This window comes from Mustela putorius, unplaced genomic scaffold, assembly GCF_011764305.1.
Source record: "Mustela putorius furo isolate JIRA1106 unplaced genomic scaffold, ASM1176430v1.1 tig00000450_pilon_pilon_pilon, whole genome shotgun sequence".
Lineage (NCBI taxonomy): Eukaryota > Metazoa > Chordata > Mammalia > Carnivora > Mustelidae > Mustela > Mustela putorius.
In genome coordinates, this window is record NW_025421385.1 from 2,418,038 (window position 1) to 2,435,430 (window position 17,393).

Here is a 17,393-nt window from a genome sequence, read left to right on the forward strand (position 1 = left end):
AGGAAGATTAAATCAAGATGTTATTTAAAAAACCTTTAAGTTTTTTTAAGTTATATATAAATTTTCAGGGGTGCCTGGGTGGGTCAAAGCCTCCTCCTTCAGCTGGGATCCTAGGATCGAGCCCCGCGTTGGGCTCTCTGCTCAGCGGGGAGCCTGCTTCCCCCCCCCCTCTCTCTGCCTGTCTGCCTACTTGTGATCTCTGTCTGTCAAATAAATAAATATATAAACCTTTAAAAAAAGTTATATATTAATATATATTTTTAAAAGTTTTATATTTTCAGACTTCTTTCTAACAGAAATACTTGATGCTATAAACACATCTTGAATTTTTACTTAATACCATTCCACAGAGATTGAAAAGCAATATTTCTTTTAAATCTCTCAAATCCAAGTAATCTGCAATCTTTCCTATAGTTTGTATAATAATACATTATACATTATAATATACAAATTTGTAAGCTATCAAGACTATATTTTTAAAATTTCCATTCATATAGGATTGTTAAGCAATAAAGTAAAAGTGATCTGTATGGTAACAACGGTGTGACCATTATTTAGGTAATTTACTAATCTGTGTGCTTTGTGGCCTAGATTACCATATGGTCAATCTCTGTACATTTTCCATGTGTGCTTGGAGAGAATGCGTAGCCTAGAGTGGTTGGATTGAGTACTAGATGTGGATTGAGTACTAGATGTGTTCCTTTGGCCAGCCTTCCCAAATGTATTATCTCAACACTTAATTTTGTTTTTCTGCTTGATCTATCATTTCTGAGTGATATTTTAAGAACTTCCCCACATGATAATGGATTTGTCACTTTCTCCTCTTGGTTCTATCACTTTTTGATCAGTATATTTTGAAAGTATATCATTTGGTGCATCCAGATTTAGGATTACTGAATCTTACTGGTGAATTGAAACTTTCTTCAGTAGATAATGATGTTCTATCTTCAAATTCTTGTTGTGTAATTTGTGTGGCATTAATGTTGCCTTATCAAGGTTCTTTTCAGTAGTGCATGATATGTCTTTTGTCATTCCTTCATGTAAAATTTTCTGAGTCTCTTGTTTTAGACATGTCTCTTATAACTAGACTTGTTTTATCTTTATTCATTTTTTAAACATTTATTTATTTTTAGAGAGATAAAGAGAGAGAATGTACAAATAGGGCGAGGGGTAAGAGCAATGGAGAGACTCTCCTTTGGACTCCCCACCACGCTCAGAGCCCAATGCCAGACTCAGACTCTCACCTCGAGATCATGACCTGAGCCAAAACCAAGAGTTGGAGCTCAACTGACTGAGCCCCCCAGGCGCCCCAAACTAAACTTATTTTAAACCAATGTAGCACTCTTTGTATTTTAACTGGAGAGTTTACCCCATTAACATTGATTGTAATTTTTTATTTATCTTTATTTATTTCTACCTTTGTAGTTTGTGTATGGTTCAGTTTGATCTTGCCTTGCTTACAAACCAATTAGCCTGTTACCTTTTGCGGAAGAAGACATAAGCATCAGGGATCAGAAAGAAGGGACTTTATTATGCAAGGAGCAGAAAGCGGCCTGGAGACCAGATCGGCATTGGTTTCCTTTGGCCCCAAGTTCCCAGCGACATCAGCGTGGGGGGCAGGTGGTTACCATGCTCGCAGAGAAACAGCATCCTGCTGAGAAACACTGAGCTTGGGGGACCTAGCGTTTTGTAACAAGTGGTGGCAAGCCTGTGCTTTGTCTTGGAGAGAAACATTACTTCATCCCTCAAGGATGCTTGCTGCCAAAACAGTCCTGAGAAACAGCGGGTTAGGAGTGGGCAGTGCCTTATATTTTCGCATACTCAGCAAGCAGGAATAGAGAGTGCAGAGACACTCAGGGCCCGTGGTGGCTGCGCTCTAAGCAAGACGTTAGATGTTAACTCTGATTCCCATCCTGCTGTATATGCTGCTTTTTAAATCAAGATTTCATTTTTAACTTGATGTGAGCCCCCCAGATCGTGCAATACTTTGACTCTTTTTTTGTTTTTTTTTTTTAAGATTTTATTTATTTGACAGAGAGAGATCACAAGCAGGCAGAGAGGCAGGCAGAGAGAGAGAGGAGGAAGCAGGCTCCCTGCTGAGCAGAGAACCCGATGCGGGACTCGATCCCAGGACCCTGAGATCATGACCTGAGCCCAAGGCAGAGGCTTAACCCACTGAGCCACCCAGGCGCCCGGACTCTTTTTTTTAATGCAGTTCCCAGTGTTTAGCTTCACCCGTAAGTGTCATTGTCACTCAGATTTCTCAGGTTGCTCATCTGAAGTGTCTTTATTTGGACCCTATTCTTGAAAGATATTTTGCAAGGCAGAGACTCTGAAGTTATCATTGTTTCCCCTTAACACTGTTTACTTATTGATCCGCCAGTCTGTGCCCTCCACCAGGGCCACTGAGGTGGGCACGGACGCTGCAACTAACACTCGTTTCTACAAAACCTGCCTTTTCTTCTGGTTGTTGAAAGAGGCATTCTGCCAGTTGAACATGTATTTAGGTATGGATTTCATTTTATTTAATCCTCCTTGGGATTTGGGAGGCTTCAAAAACCCGAGGATGGGTGTATTTTATCAATTCTGAAAAATTCTCAGCCATTGGCTCAGGTGTTTGAATACAGAGTATCTGTTTGTCTCTCTCAGTGTGAGACTCAGGCCTGGGTTTTCTCCCTCTGTCTTCACGTCTCTTCCACCGGCTTTTGTCTGTCTTGTCTCTTGACGTTCCTGTTGCACTCTGTCAATTATCGTCAGCTCTAACTTCTCCCTTGTTAACTCTTTCTTGGGCTTTGTCTAAACTGCTCTTTATCTACTGAGTTTTACTTTAAATCATTGCATTTTAATTTTTTTAAGATTTTTTTAAAAGATTTTATTTAGTTATTTGACAGACAGAGATCACAAGTAGGCAGAGAGACAGGCAGAGAGAGAGAGGGGGAAGCAAGCTCCCAGCAGAGCAGAGAGCCCGATGCGGGACTCGATCCCAGGACCCTGAGATCATGACCTGAGCTGAAGGCAGAGGCTTAACCCACTGAGCCACCCAGGCGCCCCTGCATTTTAATTTTTAAAGTTCTACTAATGTTAACAAATCTGCTTGATCATTTGTAGTCTCTAGTTTCCTTGTCATGCTTTCTATCTTTCTTTTTGTGTTTTAAATAGGTTAAACAACTTTTATGCCACTCACACCTCTGTGTGTTTCAGGTCTGAGTCTGCTACTTACTCTGTTTGCTGACTCTTGCTCATGGTAGCTGTTTCCTCGTGTAGACTGCAGTTTATGGCTGCAAGCCACATTCCTTAGAATGTTCTCTGTTTGAGCTCTGAGATGTATTTAAAGTACTTCCTTGAGAGTACTTGTGTTTGCTTTTGCCTGGTCCTCAGGATGGTACAATCTGAGACCATTAAAAAGTAAATGTTTGGCTTAGAGTTTTTCAGGTTGGTAGTGTGAATTTTGGCCTGGAACAGGTCTAACTATGAGTGGCAGGAGGCTGACAGGAGAATCTCTGTCCTTTGCCATTTCCGGAGCTCACAGCTGAATAAGCAAGTCTCCTCCCAGAGGGAGGCTCTCCTGCTCCCCCCCATAGTCTGCTCTGTGTGGACTGTGATTTTCAGCAGAGTGACCCTGACCTGACCTCCCACCCTGCACAGCCCCAGGCCTACTCCATGTCCCATTCTTCAGACCCTGCTGAAACTCAGGTCTGGATTACAGGGATCGACAAACGTGGCTCCCTCTTCACGCACATCTTCTTAGCCTCAGTTTTTGCCTACATTTTTGTTCTCCTACTCACTATTGGATCAACCATGCTTTAAAAAAGAGGATTTTCTTCTCATTCTAGCCAGCATGTTTCTGTGTCTCAGGAAGGTTCTCTCTGCATATATAATCCGTCATGTGACCAAGCATGGCGCCCGGCCCCCACCCCAGCCTCCTCCTGTGGTTGTCTGATGAGGAAGACACACCAAAGGGACTATTGCCAGGGGGATCAAAGCCCTGGCTTTCAGTGTCTCTGAGAGTTTCCTTCATGTGTGCATCTAGTTCCCATCTCTCGTAGAGGTACGTAGTGTTTGCAATGCTGTAGATGTCTATGAAATATTGTTTAGAAGATGACTATTTTTGCTAAGAAGAACTTCTGGCAGACATTGCACATTCTCCTTTGTACCCGTTCCAGGTCTTGAGGGACATTTCTATTTTGAGGATTCTTTTTTTTTTTTTTTTTCCTTTTTAAGTTACAGAAACCCTTCCTGCTATAGTTTTCACCTGTTTCCTCTTTCCGGCTAACTCCCTTCCTCTCAGTGTCCCTCTGTAATTTATGTGTGGGCTCAGACTCACAAGAAATAGCCCCCGTGTCTCTGTTTGCAGCCAGGTTTTCTCACATCTGTCAGACCAAATGCTCATTCCCTCGGAAGTCCGCTCCCTGGCCGTCTCCCTCACGGAGGCTCCCTGCGACGGCCGTGGAAGGAGAAGCATGTGTGTTCATCTCCTTGGGCTCCAGAACAAAGCACAACACAGCGGTGGCTGGAAATGGCGCGTACGTGTCGTCTCGCACTTCTGGAAGCCAGAGGTCTGATACGAGGTGCCGAGGGCCATGCCCCCCGGCACACGTCGGGAGTTTCTTCCTCACCTCTTTAATGGGCTGGTGGTGGCACTGCTTCAATTTCTGCCTCCGTTGTGACGTGGCCTTACAAGGACACCAGTCACACTGAATTAGAGCCCACCCTACTCCTATATGCCCTCATCTTAACTAATGACATCTGCAACAACCCTGTTTTCTGACCAGGTCACATTCTAGGGGCGGGGGGTCAGGGTTTCACTGTACCTTTTTAGAAAGGGACACAGTTCAACCCATAACAAACAACGCGGGAACACTAGCAGGGTCAAACCCAGAGGTTCTACACATTCTGTCACCTCCCGATAAGGAATGGTCCTTCCCCCACCCCCTCCTGATGAGCAGAAAACGCCTCTACATGAAACGTGTCCAGAGTTCTCTTGGCCACATGCTAGGGTCCCTTGGCTCTCAACACTGTTTCATGTAATAGGACTCGCCGTGTTGTCTCATGAGTAAACTGACCTTTCACAGGAGAACTAGCCATTCTGCACCAAGGCACTCCCAGCGTGTCTGTCCCCACAGATGTGAGGAGGCCTGTGGAGGCCACTGTCCGGACTTCTGTCTGTGAGATGCTCTGTCTACAGGATGTTGGCCTTATGGCATTTCTTGCCTGACTATAATTGTCTAGGGAAAAGAGAATCTAGGCTGTCACCTTCTTGGTTGCCATTCCCTTATCTGATTTCTTTTGAGGCACACCTGTATAATTGTGGGCCCGTTGCTGGGCTCTCACTGATGGGCGGATCTCATCTGGACCTTTTCCTCTCGTGTAAGTTTAGGCAGTAGGTTCAGCTCCTGGAGCCTTGTAAGATGGGATTCATTGCATCCATTCTGCGGATTTTGTGAGTGTGTTTTACAGATGAAATAGTAAAAATGGCCCAGCTCTGATAACCAGCAGACCCCTCAACGCAGTCACTATAACACCCCTTTAAACAAACCTGCAGGAAGGGCCACCAATGGTGGCTGTCCCACGTGCTTCCACGTTGGTGGGAGAGGCAGACAGAGAAGCTGAGAGTCATCGTCTGGCTCTGTGAGGAGAACGGGGAGCCTGGGGAAGACACCTTCACATGGCCTGCGGCATGAAGCGAGGAGGGGTACGGCCTGTGGGTGGAGCAGGACGGCGTCCCGGGCAGTGACCGCGGCACCCACAGTGGGGTGGAGACCCGGGAAGCCGTGTTCACACAGTGTGTCGGCGCGGCCCAGCCCGCGCTCTGGGGCAGGAAGGAGGGCAGAGTGAGGACAGGGAACGGTGACCCGGGATGGCGCGGCTGCTCTGCTCCGGTTTGCGCTTCTCCTGGACCACCTGGACACATGGGGTACACGGCGTAGCACGACCCAGTTTGCTTCTAGAAGGGCCATTTTAGCAGCTGGAGTGTGGATGGGCTGGGAGGGACGCCATCTAGCCAGAGATCACTGTATTCCGGCAGGACTGATGGCCCCAGACCACGTCCCCGAGAGCAGGGCCGGAAAGAAGGGGAGACGTGACGAATATTGAGAAAGTCTCACGAAGGCGTCTGTGCGTCGTTAGACTTCGGGAAGAAAGCAGCGGGAGTGAAGGTGATTCTTGCCTCCCCGCTTACAGGGCAGACGGGGCACCCACGGAGGACAGTGTCGTTCAACGGAAAGCTTTCAGATCAAAATGCTAGCCGTGGGGCTCTACTGCTTCCCCAGCCATGCAGCTAGCTTTCTGTGTGAAACTCTAGGATTTTAGCAAATAAAAACTTTGATGAGCAGTTTATTTACAATTTGTTCCACATTTTGCTTTAACTGCACAAAACTGCCACATTTGTAGGTGACAGCCTTGTGAGGAAGGAGCACAGGTTCCCCCCACCATGGGCTGCTGAGCTCACCATGATTCTCAGACGTGGCCCTTGGGCATTTCGGACCCTGAGGGGCTGTCCTGTGCCCTGCACCCCCGGCCTCTACCTCTGAGGCATCCCTCCCATTTCCCCCCCTAGCCGTGTCTCCAGCTGTCTACACCTGTCCCCAGACCTTGCCAAGTGTCTCCCAGAGGACAAAGTCAGCCCCACTTGAGAACCCTGTGCTAGAGGATCAGAGTTTCAGGTCAAGTCACAGTGGGACGGTGGCTGGGATTCGGATACCTCCCATCCCCCGTGCGTCCCACGAGCAGCCCCGGCAGCACCCACACAGCTGCTCCGACCCCTGCCCTCCATGTCTGCTCTCGGATGTTCACACGCAGGCCAGGCCCACGTACATGGGTACATTTCCAGGAGCATCTTGTTCTTTCTTCCACCATTTTACATTCTACATCCCATAAATCCTGTAGGCGGAGTTCCCATCTGGTCCCACGGGCAGAGGTCCTTCTGGCTTTGCTGGCACCCGGTGCCCTGGACTCGAGTGCAGTGACTGTGAGCTCACGCTCCCTGGAACTGCGTCCGGAGGGCTTCTCCGGAGCCTGGGTTTAACGCGGATCTCTGTAGAGAGCATCGCTGTGTGTTTCCACCAGGCACCTTGGGTAAGAAGTAGTCAAGACCACTGAAGTTTTTGCTGCTGTTTTCAGATGACATGGGGGGTGCACGAGGGTCACGGGCCTGTGTAAGGGGGTGTGTGCACATGGATGCTCAGGGGGTGGTTCTCGCTCTCGAGGTCCTGCCTGGTTAGTGCCAGCACTCAGGCGCGAGCCCGGGTCTGCAAGGGGGGTGATTTCCGTCCAGCATGCACTGAGGGTGCAGCCCTGCGGGACCCCTACTGAGTGGGTGACCTCCGTCCTCTGAGGCCCTCACTGTTATAAATGGAGCCTGGACCCCGTTCTTGACTTGTACCTCATTTGTTGACCAAATGCAGCTTGTGATGGGATCGAAGCACACCTTGCAGTACTTATCAGAGTGAATGACGGGAAGCCCTGTCAGTTCACGTAGCGTTTTCTTCCCACTCCCAAATAACGATCATGTTTGTTTTCAGTTTTAAATACTTGATTAAGACATTAGTATTTCCAGTCCTACTGACTGACCGGACTCACAGTCTCTTTGCCGGCTTGAGGCTGTCTCAGCCTGGGAGGCTCAGAGTGGGAAGGAGGCCATCCAGGCAGAGGACAGACTCGCTGGAAGCGGTCTGCACACAGGTGGCCTCACTCTGACCCCTTCTCTCATGGACAGCTGTCCTGTTTTCTTCTGGGTTACTGCAGCTGGAGACCGCAGCTGCACGCACTTACAGGACAGAGGCCTCCGGATTTGGGAGTTACTAGAACTCTTGCCTTAGCCCTGGGCCTGGTGCTGCACGCTTCTGCTCCAGACAGCATCCCAGGGACCCCCAGACTAGCCCCTTTATCACATGGCCACACCTGGTCTGTAAAAAACTCTCTTGTGTCCTTCCTCTGCAAGCCCCATGAACACAGATCCGTTCAGTGCACAGCTCCCTCCACCCCCAGGCCTCCCCAGAGCATGGCCATCCGGGCTCTCTAGAACTCAGACCTGACCAGTGTGCACAACAAATCACAGCTCTTGGGGTAGGGCTTGCAGTGAAGGAGGCGGCACGGCCCCTACCCAGTCCTTCGGGGGAAGGGAACGGAAGGGGATAACAATGCGGATCTTGCCCAAGTTACCTTCCTTCCAAAAGCCTCCCTCTCCTTCCTGTCCAGGGCGTGTTCTGTTCTCAAGGAAGGGGGAATTCCAGGGTGGACCAGACCTTAGTTATTGTTCTGAAGTTCTGAAATTGGATGCCTCAGGTGTCCTGGGGACTTGGTAGAACTCAATTTTCATTAATCAATCATGAAACCTCTCTTTGTTCTAAATTCCCAATAACCCCATTCTTCTACAAGCTGGGACCCTACCTCCTCTGTTTGCCCAGGAAACATGGCTCCTTATCCGCGGGGGTCACCCAGATGCCACCTCCTCCAGCTGGGGCCGGCTTCTCATTCATCTCCGTCTGTGTAGCATCTCCTTACCCATTTCTTTCGCGTCGCATTAAAAGCTGCACCGTGGTTGTCTCTCTGTTCACCTTCTCTTCATGGGGCTGTGAACTTCTGTGGTCAGGAGCTGGGCCGCAGTCATCTTTGTGTCCCTAGGGCTGAGTATGGCCCCAGGCACCAGGAGGTGTCTGCGACCACTCGTGGGATGAGGTGACCACTCGTGGGACTGAGGTGACTGCTGTGGCCAGCACTCGCTTTTAGGCTGCAGCAGGATAGAATGCAATGTCGGGCTTCTGTGTTCGGGGCAGGGAAAAACTCAAGGTCACCTGGAGGCTGTGGAGCTTGCTCCCCTGCTCCATCCCCACCATCAGGACAGGGGCCTTAATGAGCTCCCCCTTTCCCCCAGGATTTGGGAGGGATGCCTCTGGGTATCAGGGTGGTCTGACCGTGGCCTGGAGGTAGTCATTGTCTTAGCACCGGAAGTGGTGGTGAATGATTCTTAGAGATTTTGATAAACTTACTTCACCAGGTTAAAGATAAAGACAAATGGAAATGTTCTAGCAATGAAATTATTTCTCCAGTTGGAAATATGAATTTTTTTTTTTCCTTTTGAGACTCCAAGTTCAATTGAACAGTTTGCACTCAAATATGGGGGATGGTGAATACCCCATAAGATATTTCCTTTCCAGTTCGGTTACACCAGGTCAGCATGCTCTTGTAAAACCCAAGCCCTGATCGAGGCCCACCAGAGGGTTTTGTTGTGACCAGGATGGCCCTGAGATGTCACAGTTGGCATGTGGTACTCCCGCCGGCTCCCCCAGTGAAACTCGCTAGAGCCGGCCCCCTCCTCATTCCAGGGGCTGGGACAAGCCGATGTGTGGTCAGTCAGCGGTCAGTCAGCGGCTCTCTGCCGAGCTTAGCTGCAGCCTGGCATAGGTCTGGTCTGTCTTTGTCTCTGTGTAGAACCAAGATGCCTCAAGGGCAGCCAGGGAGAAGGGGAGTCTTTAGGTGGTAAGAAGCTGTTTCCCAGAGTGGGGATAATCGCCCTCCCGCAGAACCCTTGAGGGAAGCAGGAACCAGTTTCCACATGCATATTTTCATCTTGGAGATGCACGATGGGGACACAGCGTGAGTGTGCCCAAGCTCTCCAAGCAAGCGGCCCCTCTGAACTCCGTGCTCACCACTGCCCAGCCTGCGGCATCCGCATTTGTCACACGGTACCGCACACAGGAATGTTTCTGACCTTCTAGGGGGTTGGTGACCGGGCACTGACCTCGTCTGACCCGATTTTGAACACAACGCACCAACAGAAGAGCTCCCAGATCTCTGCTGAGCATTTCTAGAAAACAGTGTTCCCCTTTAAGGGAAATCCCCTCCAGCGCCGCGGCCAGCAGCTGCCTCCAGAGCCTGCCTCCAGGCACTGCGGGGCCTGGTCAGTCACCGTCGGACAGAGCCGGAGGTCCTGGAGGACGGACGTCTCGTGCTCCGAGCACTCCCAGGGGCGGCGGCCCCAGCCCGCGTGGGGGTCCGTGCCCCGGGTGGCGACGGCTGGACCCGCGGGGCCGGGCGCCCCGGGGCAGGGAGAGGTGCGGAGCGCGGGCCGAGGCTCCCGGAGCCTCGGATTTCGTTTCGTTTCCCGCAAAGGTCCGCTAAGGGACAGAAGTTTTGCTCGGCACCGCGGAGCACTGAGCCCCCGCGTGCCTGCGGCTGTTTCAAGGGAAAAACCGGAGGGACGCCCCCGAGCCACAAAACAGCGCAGCCGGGCCGCGGGGCAGCACAGCAGGCCGGCGCCGCCCGCCCCGCAGGCCGCAGCGCTCCTCGCGGGGCTCGGCCGGCGCGCGCCTCCCAGGCCGCCGGGTGCGGGTGTGGGCGGGGGCGGGGGCGGGGCAGCGCGCGCGGAGTACTCGGGGCGAGCGAGGCGGCGGGGAGGCGCGTCGGAGGCGCTGATTGGTGGTAGTGGGCGGGGCGGGGCCGGGTTGCTCTGCGCTCGTCCTCTCAGGGCGGGAGGAGGAGGGGGAGGGAACGCCTGGGATGTGCGGTTGCTGATTGGCGGCAGTGGCGGAGAGCGAGGAGGGGCGGGGCTGGCCCGGGCGGTGGCGTCTGCGGCGGCGCGGCAGGAGGAGGCGGAGGAGGGGGAGGAAGGAGCATCTGATTGGCGGTAGTGACTGTGGGCGGGGAGAGGCGGGGCTGGGTGGGGCGGGGCGTTGGCTGCAGCGGCAGCAGCGGGAGGAGGAGGGGGAGGAAGGAGCATCTGATTGGCGGTAGTGACTGTGGGCGGGGCCGGGAGGGGCGTTGGCGGCCGCAGCAGCAGCGGCGGGAGGAGGAGGAGGGGGAGGAGGGGAAGAAGGAGCATCTGACTGGGCGTAGTGACGGTGGGCGGGGTGGGGCGGGGCGGTGGCGGCCGCGGCGGCGGCCCGGCAGCCGCGGGAGGAGGAGGAGGAGGAGGAGGAGGAGGGGAGGAGGGAGCATCTGATTGGCGGTAGTGACTGTGGGCGGGGCTGGGCGGGGCGGGGCTGGTCCTCGCTGAGCCCCGGCCGCCGCCTCAGCCGCCTCGAAGCAGGAGGGGGAAGAGGAGGAGGAGGAGGAGGAGGGAGCGTCGGGGGCGGCGGGCACTGATTGGCGGTAGTGGCTGGGGGCGGGGCGGAGCTGTCCGGGGCGGGTCCCCGGCGGGAGGCGGCGGCGGCGGCGGCCGCGGCGGCAGCAGGCGCGGGAGGAGGAGGCGGAGGACGGGGGGAAGCGGCTGGGGCGGCGGGCACTGATTGGCGGGAGCGGCTGAGGGCGGGGTGGGGCGGGGCGGTCCGGGGCGGGTCCGCGCAGGCTGCGGGAGGAGGAGGGGGAGGAGCGCGGGAGGAGGGAGCGCAGGAGCCCGGGCCGCGGTGGCCGGCTCGGCCTGCCCTTTGTGCCCGCAGCCCGCGCCCCGCGCCGATGGCCGCCGCACCGGGCTCCCCCGCGGCGCGCACCCGCCCGCGGACCTGACCCCGCGCGCCTGGGATGCGCCGGGAATGCGCGTCCTCCGGGCCAGCGGCTGCTGCGGGCTGGGCGCGGGGCGATGGAGCTGAGCATGAAGAAGTTCACGGTGCGCCGCTTCTTCTCCGTGTACCTGCGCAAGAAGTCGCGCTCCAAGAGCTCCAGCCTCGGCCGGCTCGAGGTAAGCGCCGTGGCGCCCGGGGCGCCCGGGGGATGCTGCGGGCGTGGGGCCATCCGAGCCCTTTCTATTGTCACATGCGCGGGACGCACCGGCTCGGGTCAGGGAGTTGAAGTTGTCGGAGAGCCCGTCCGGTGTTCACCGGACCGAACGCCGTTGTTGGGACTTCGCCATCCTGGACCGGCCCTCGGGTTCTCATCGGGGGCTTAACCCTCCCCTGTGGGATTTCTAACTAATTTCGCTCCCGGGGCCGCGCAGGTTGCGGAGCGGTCGCGGTGCCCAGATAAGTGCTCGGGGTGGGGAGGGCGTTTCGGTCCGTGCAGCCGGACCGCGGCTCCGTGGGGCACCTCCGAGCTCCCCCGGACAGAACCTCCGCGGCGCTCCCCCCGGCCGTGGGTCGAGGGCTGGGGGTGGGTTTGTCTTTCGGTGGCCCCCAGCCACGAAGTGCTACCGTAGGGGGCACATGCTGGTGTATTGGAAATCAGGGTAGCGTCGCCCGCATCTGGAACATCCCGGTCTACACCGGCCAGTCTGAAGCGGTGCTCAGGACCGAAGTGCCTGGTGCAGCTTCCCTGCAGCCCCGGGTTCGACAGAGATTCGCCCTGAGACCCAAGGACCCTGAAAATTGTGTCCTTTCCTCCTGTCCCTCATCTTGTCACCTTCGGGTTTCCAAAGTCATCTGTGGACCGTTCCCTGCTGTGTTTTGATTTCTGCCATCAGATCCTGTTCTTTGTCCCGGTGTCCAGATTACACTGCTGAATCTACAGATGAGAGAGAGAGAGGAGAGAGGGAGAGAGACACATTGTGATGGGGGGGGAGGGGCTGGCCACACAGCCTAGCCTTTCCCTTTGACATTGCCCTGGCCTTTACCAAAGGCTGGCACCCATCTCGGTTTTGACTTGTTTCTAAGGAATCAAATGAATTGGAACAATGTGACATTTTTCGTCTGGGATTTCTTTGTCCCGGCTGCCATGATATTCGATACAGGCATGGGTTGTTACAATTACCAGGTCTTTAGGCAAAGCTCTGGAATAGACGTGAATGCAACAGGGAAGCTTGTGGAAAAAGTTTCTGTTCTGGTATCACTAAGTCAGATTTGGACCAGATAGGCTCTTTGTGGCGGCTTTCTGAGGGTAGAACACATTTTTCAAACAAATACAACTGCTAATCAAATAATGGGGGAGGTCTTGCCTTGAATTTCACATTGACAGAAATTAAACACGAGTTAGTGAGATAAATCATCTTCCTGGATCTCAGGCACTTTTTTTTTTTTTTTAAGATTTTATTTATTTATTTGACAGACAGAGATCACAAGTAGGCAGAGAGGCAGGCAGAGAGAGAGGAGGAAGCAGGCTCCCTGCTGAGCAGAGAGCCCAATTCGGGGCTTGATCCCAGGACCCTGGGATCATGACCCAAACCGAAGGCAGGGGCTTTAACCCACCGAGCCACCCAAACACCCCTCAGGCACTTTTTAAAAAGCTAAGGTTGATAAGAACAGAAAGCCAGAACACTATTTAGCTCTATGCCCAATAAGTTTTTATTCCTCAAAACGCCAAGTTTATTATACAGCCTCTTGTTTCATTTATTGTCCTTGCCAGTGGGAGGCACACAGGTGGGCAAACCCCCGGTGCTCTGCAGGAAGGCCAGCAGTAGACACCGGCAGCAGGTTGATACTGGGCTGAACTGGTGGACGGTCAGGAATCCCATCAGCGCGATACACTCTGCTCCGGTGTTGGGGTTTAGTGGGGAGAATTGGGTTTGTGCCTCAAAAAAACAACATAATGGGAAACCGAGAGGGGGATGGAAGAGAAGTTTCTTCAATGTGAAAATAAAATTTCTAAAAATCATAGACACACCAGGGGATAGGCAGAAGGTCTGTTCCGGACCAGAGAGGATTATCACATTCCCCTATCAGCACGGAATCGGCGAGCCCTTCCTGTGACCGGGATGGTGGGCGCTGGAGAGAAGTGCTGAGAGGGATCGTCCGCTTGGCCGCAGTGCTCTGTTCTCTACAGATGCATTCTCCTGTCTCTTATGAAAACTCAGATAAGCATGTTTTACGGTCCTCATTCTACTGATGGGGGACTCAGCCTCCCCCGCCAACAGGATTTTCCCGGAAACTTGCCAACTAATTCGTTCAGCAATTGCTTTTTAAAAGCCTGCTGTGTGTTCAGTCCCTTTCTCAGCCTTGTAGATCCAAAACCACAAGTCCTGGAAGTCCTGGCCTCATGATGCCTCCACCTAGTGGGGGATCTAATAAGTGGCTGACCCTGTGCTTCTGTCCAGCAAGTTCCATCTTCCTGCCCAGCTGCCTCTCCATCTTTTTCCGGAGAAGCCTGTTTATGCACTTGCATATCCATAGCATATTGTAGGCCAAGGAGCACTTCCCCCCGAAATCTAAAATTTTGGAGGGGTGGGGGAGGTCTGTCAATAGTTTGAGCTTGAGTAATGGGACACATAAAGCACTAGCACAGATGTATATTTCCTGTTTGGACTGATGAAAAAGATTGCTCATTTTGTAAAAATAAACATTTTTTCATTGTTTCTGTGCTATTTATTTTGTAAAATATACACAGAGATTGAAAACGTTTGTTTTTTGAATTCAGAATCTAGTACCATAAACAGGAAAGTGACAGTGGTTACTTGAAGTTGAAAACACTATTATTTTCATTAAAATGGACTTAAGGGAGAGACTCCATCTTAATGTTTTCATACTTGCTTTTAATTTTTTTTTTTTTAAGATTTTTATTTATTGACAGAGAGAGATCACAAGGAGGCAGAGAAGCAGGCAGAGAGAGAGGAAGGGAAGCAGGCTCCCTGCTGAGCAGAGAGCCCGATGCGGGGCTCGATCCCAGACCCTGGGATCCCAAGACCCCAGGACCTGAGCGGAAAGCAGAGGCTTTAACCCATTGAGCCACCCAGGCGCCCCTTTGCTTTTAAATTTAACTTGAATCTAGACTCCAGCATTTGCTAATCCCTAGCCAACAGAGAAGCCAATTACTTAATCAGATTTGGGAACAGTTTATGAATTCCAGCTTAAATATTTTTAGAGTGTCTCGGTGTTGCACCAACTGAGATGGCCAGGTTGTTGACTCTGGCGAGCATGATTTTTGGGGTTTCTAAAGGGTAATTGGGTATCTTTCCTAGACTTCTTTGTGCATGTCCTAGAAAGATACCAGGTTTCACTGTCTGACCTTCACCCGGATTTCAAGGGCATTGACATCCCTGCCTGAGGGGCTCGGCAGCTACCTGGAAGGTGTAACTGGCTCCTGATTCAGCAGTCCATTTTGTAGATGAGGAAACGGAGCCCAGGGACACCCAAGAACTTGCCTGTGCTCCCGCGCCTAGACTGTTTTAAAGGAAGTTCTTGCTGGAGAGTGTGTGCCGTCTGTGATTATCATAGCCCTTCGGGGTCATGCGGTTACTGGAGTTTACCATGTGTTAGATGGGACTTGAAGGAAAGCTATTGTAATTATTAAAAGGAAATTACTCTGAGGAGTATTTTGGAAGGTGCTGCACAACCTAAAATTATTCTGGAGAACCTCTTCCGGAAGTTGGAACGTTCCAGGTGAATTTCGCATACCCACGGCAGGTGAATCTGGGCTTTATATCACACTCACCATCTTTCATGGCAGGTGGCGGCTTTTTCACCTCCACGAGCCCCTTCCCCTCCACTGTGAGATGGGCTAGGACTTCCAGCCGCGCAGGGTGAAAGCGATAAGCGTAAGCTATCGAACGTAAAGTCTGGATGGCGGCGCAGCTGGTCAGTAGTTGTTAGCTGTGGATACTGATGAATATTTGCTGGGCTTTGTGATGGTTTTCACAGTGCTCATTGTCTCCCGGTGCTGTGTGAGCCTGGGCTTGCACCCGTGGCCTGTAGAACCCATGGCTTGTGCTTTCTCAGTAAACGCTCGGCCTGGTAATTAACAGTTTAGATGACCTTCCTCTGTAGTTAGGGGAAGAAGAGGCCAGACATCGCTTCTCCCAGGCCTCCTTGTACACCGTCATTCCCTAGGACCGGCCCCGTTGGCTAAGACGGAGCCCGCGGCGCCCGGCTGGATGGCGGTACTCCTCTTCCTTATCCTACATCACCTCGTGAGTCAGCTGCACCGAGCCAGGAATGCGTTACCAGTTCAGGCCCCAAAGCCATGGCGTCCTGAGCTAGGGCTGCTCCGAGAGTCAGGAAACACCCCAGCACCGCATCCCGATTTCAGGAGCTCCGGGACAGCATCCTCCTGGGCTCAGCCTTTGCTTCCCAGGAGAGACTCCAGTGGTCTCGCGCTCCAGCTCCAAAGCCTGGCTTGGGGCTGTGGAAGTTCAGAGGCGCTGACTAGGAAGAGCTTGGGGGGGATATGGTTTTTAAATTAATAAAAAGTGATATTATTTACCCAGTACGACTTATCTGCTAGTTTGTCAAAGGTATCAGTGCTCAAAGACCGTTCATGTCAGGAACAGTTATTTCGTCTGGGAGTCCCCAAAGCCAGGGAGTGGTTCTCTTTGATTACGTATCATTTTTGACACTTTTACTGGAAGACGGCTGAGGATGGGTGACAACAAAATGCAAGTCCTTTAGCTGGAATATGGAAGAGTGGTAAGCTGCTGAGCGGAAAAATTTCATCTAATTTTGTACTTGCTCAATTGTTTACATGAAGAATTTTAGCATACACTGTGCTGAGCAAGTGGTACGTAGGATGCGGTCTTTGTGTGGCCTCTGCCCTCGATGAGCTGGACGTCTAGTGAGAGAGGCAGACCTGGGAAGGGAACCTACTGGGTGACATTTCTGGCATCCCTGACTTAAACAGTCTAATTATGTCAATTGCCAATTACTTTCTATTTCCCATGGTTGCAGGTCACCAAGGTGTTGCCTGTGTGTACATTTGAATATATTTCAATGGCCTCCCCCTTTTAAAGGGAAGCATAATGTCCCAATAAAGTCAATGCTCAGGTACTCTTAGCAGATCCTGGGAGTGATGTTGGCTCTGGTCATGGAGAAAAAGAAAGCTTCCTGGAAAGATAAACATTAAGGCTTATTCTTGGTGCTTGATAGGTAAGCTCTTCTTCTAGAACTTGGGTGGTTTCCCGGAAAACCATTTCTAATTAAAATAATTTTCAGGTACTTTCAGTAAATGCATCCCAAAATTCTATGGGAACCCTGATTTTTATGTGGCTTTCAGACCACAAGGACAACAACGAAAATCAGAGAAGAACACAAGAAAGAGTTCATATTATAAGTATTGAACGGGCTCCGGGGGGCTCAGTCTGTGAAGCCATTTGCCTTTGGCTCAGGTCGTGATCTCATTCCCGGGATCGAGGCCCTCATCAGGCTCCTGGCTCCGTGGGGAACCTGCTTCTCCCTCTCCCTCTGCCTGCTGCTCCCCCTGCCTGTACTCTCTCTCTCTCTCTCTGTCTCTAATAAACAAATAGATAAATAAATAAATAAATCATTTAAAAAAATTATTTAATCTGCTTATATTTTACCTATGTATATTGATTCTATTTTAAACACACTAAAATTAATTTCCCTGTGGCCACGTTTGGCATGTGCCTTACCTCAGCAGTTTCATGCCACACTTGCTCTCCTTACACTGAAGAAACTCCCCAAGATATTGCTTGTTCAAAAATGTGTGAAAAGACTCCCCAGACCGTCGCGATTCTCCCCATTGGGCGTTCGTCACCTCCTTCCCGCCTTCTTGCCCGAAGCCTCGCGCTGTCTTGCACCGCACACCGCGGCCGGCAGAAACGGTTTCGGTCCGTTTTTCCCGGGTTCAGAAGCACTGGAACG

The 17,393-nt window shown here is 51.9% G+C and overlaps 1 protein-coding gene across 8 annotated transcripts in view; it reads left to right on the forward strand.

Moving 5' to 3' along the window:
- The window catches only part of RPS6KA2 (ribosomal protein S6 kinase A2), a 294,983-nt gene that overhangs the window by 138,398 nt on the left and 139,192 nt on the right, over positions 1-17,393 (forward strand). The window contains exon 1 of one of the 8 annotated variants that reach the window (XM_013044354.2): positions 11,286-11,614. The exons of 6 other annotated variants lie outside the window; for them this stretch is intronic. In XM_013044354.2, coding sequence (XP_012899808.1) covers positions 11,516-11,614 — 99 coding nt within the window. In that variant the 5' untranslated portion in view covers positions 11,286-11,515. Of the gene's footprint in view, positions 1-11,285; positions 11,615-17,393 lie in introns of those variants that run through there. One more of the 8 variants, XM_004769585.3, reaches the window with a different exon arrangement.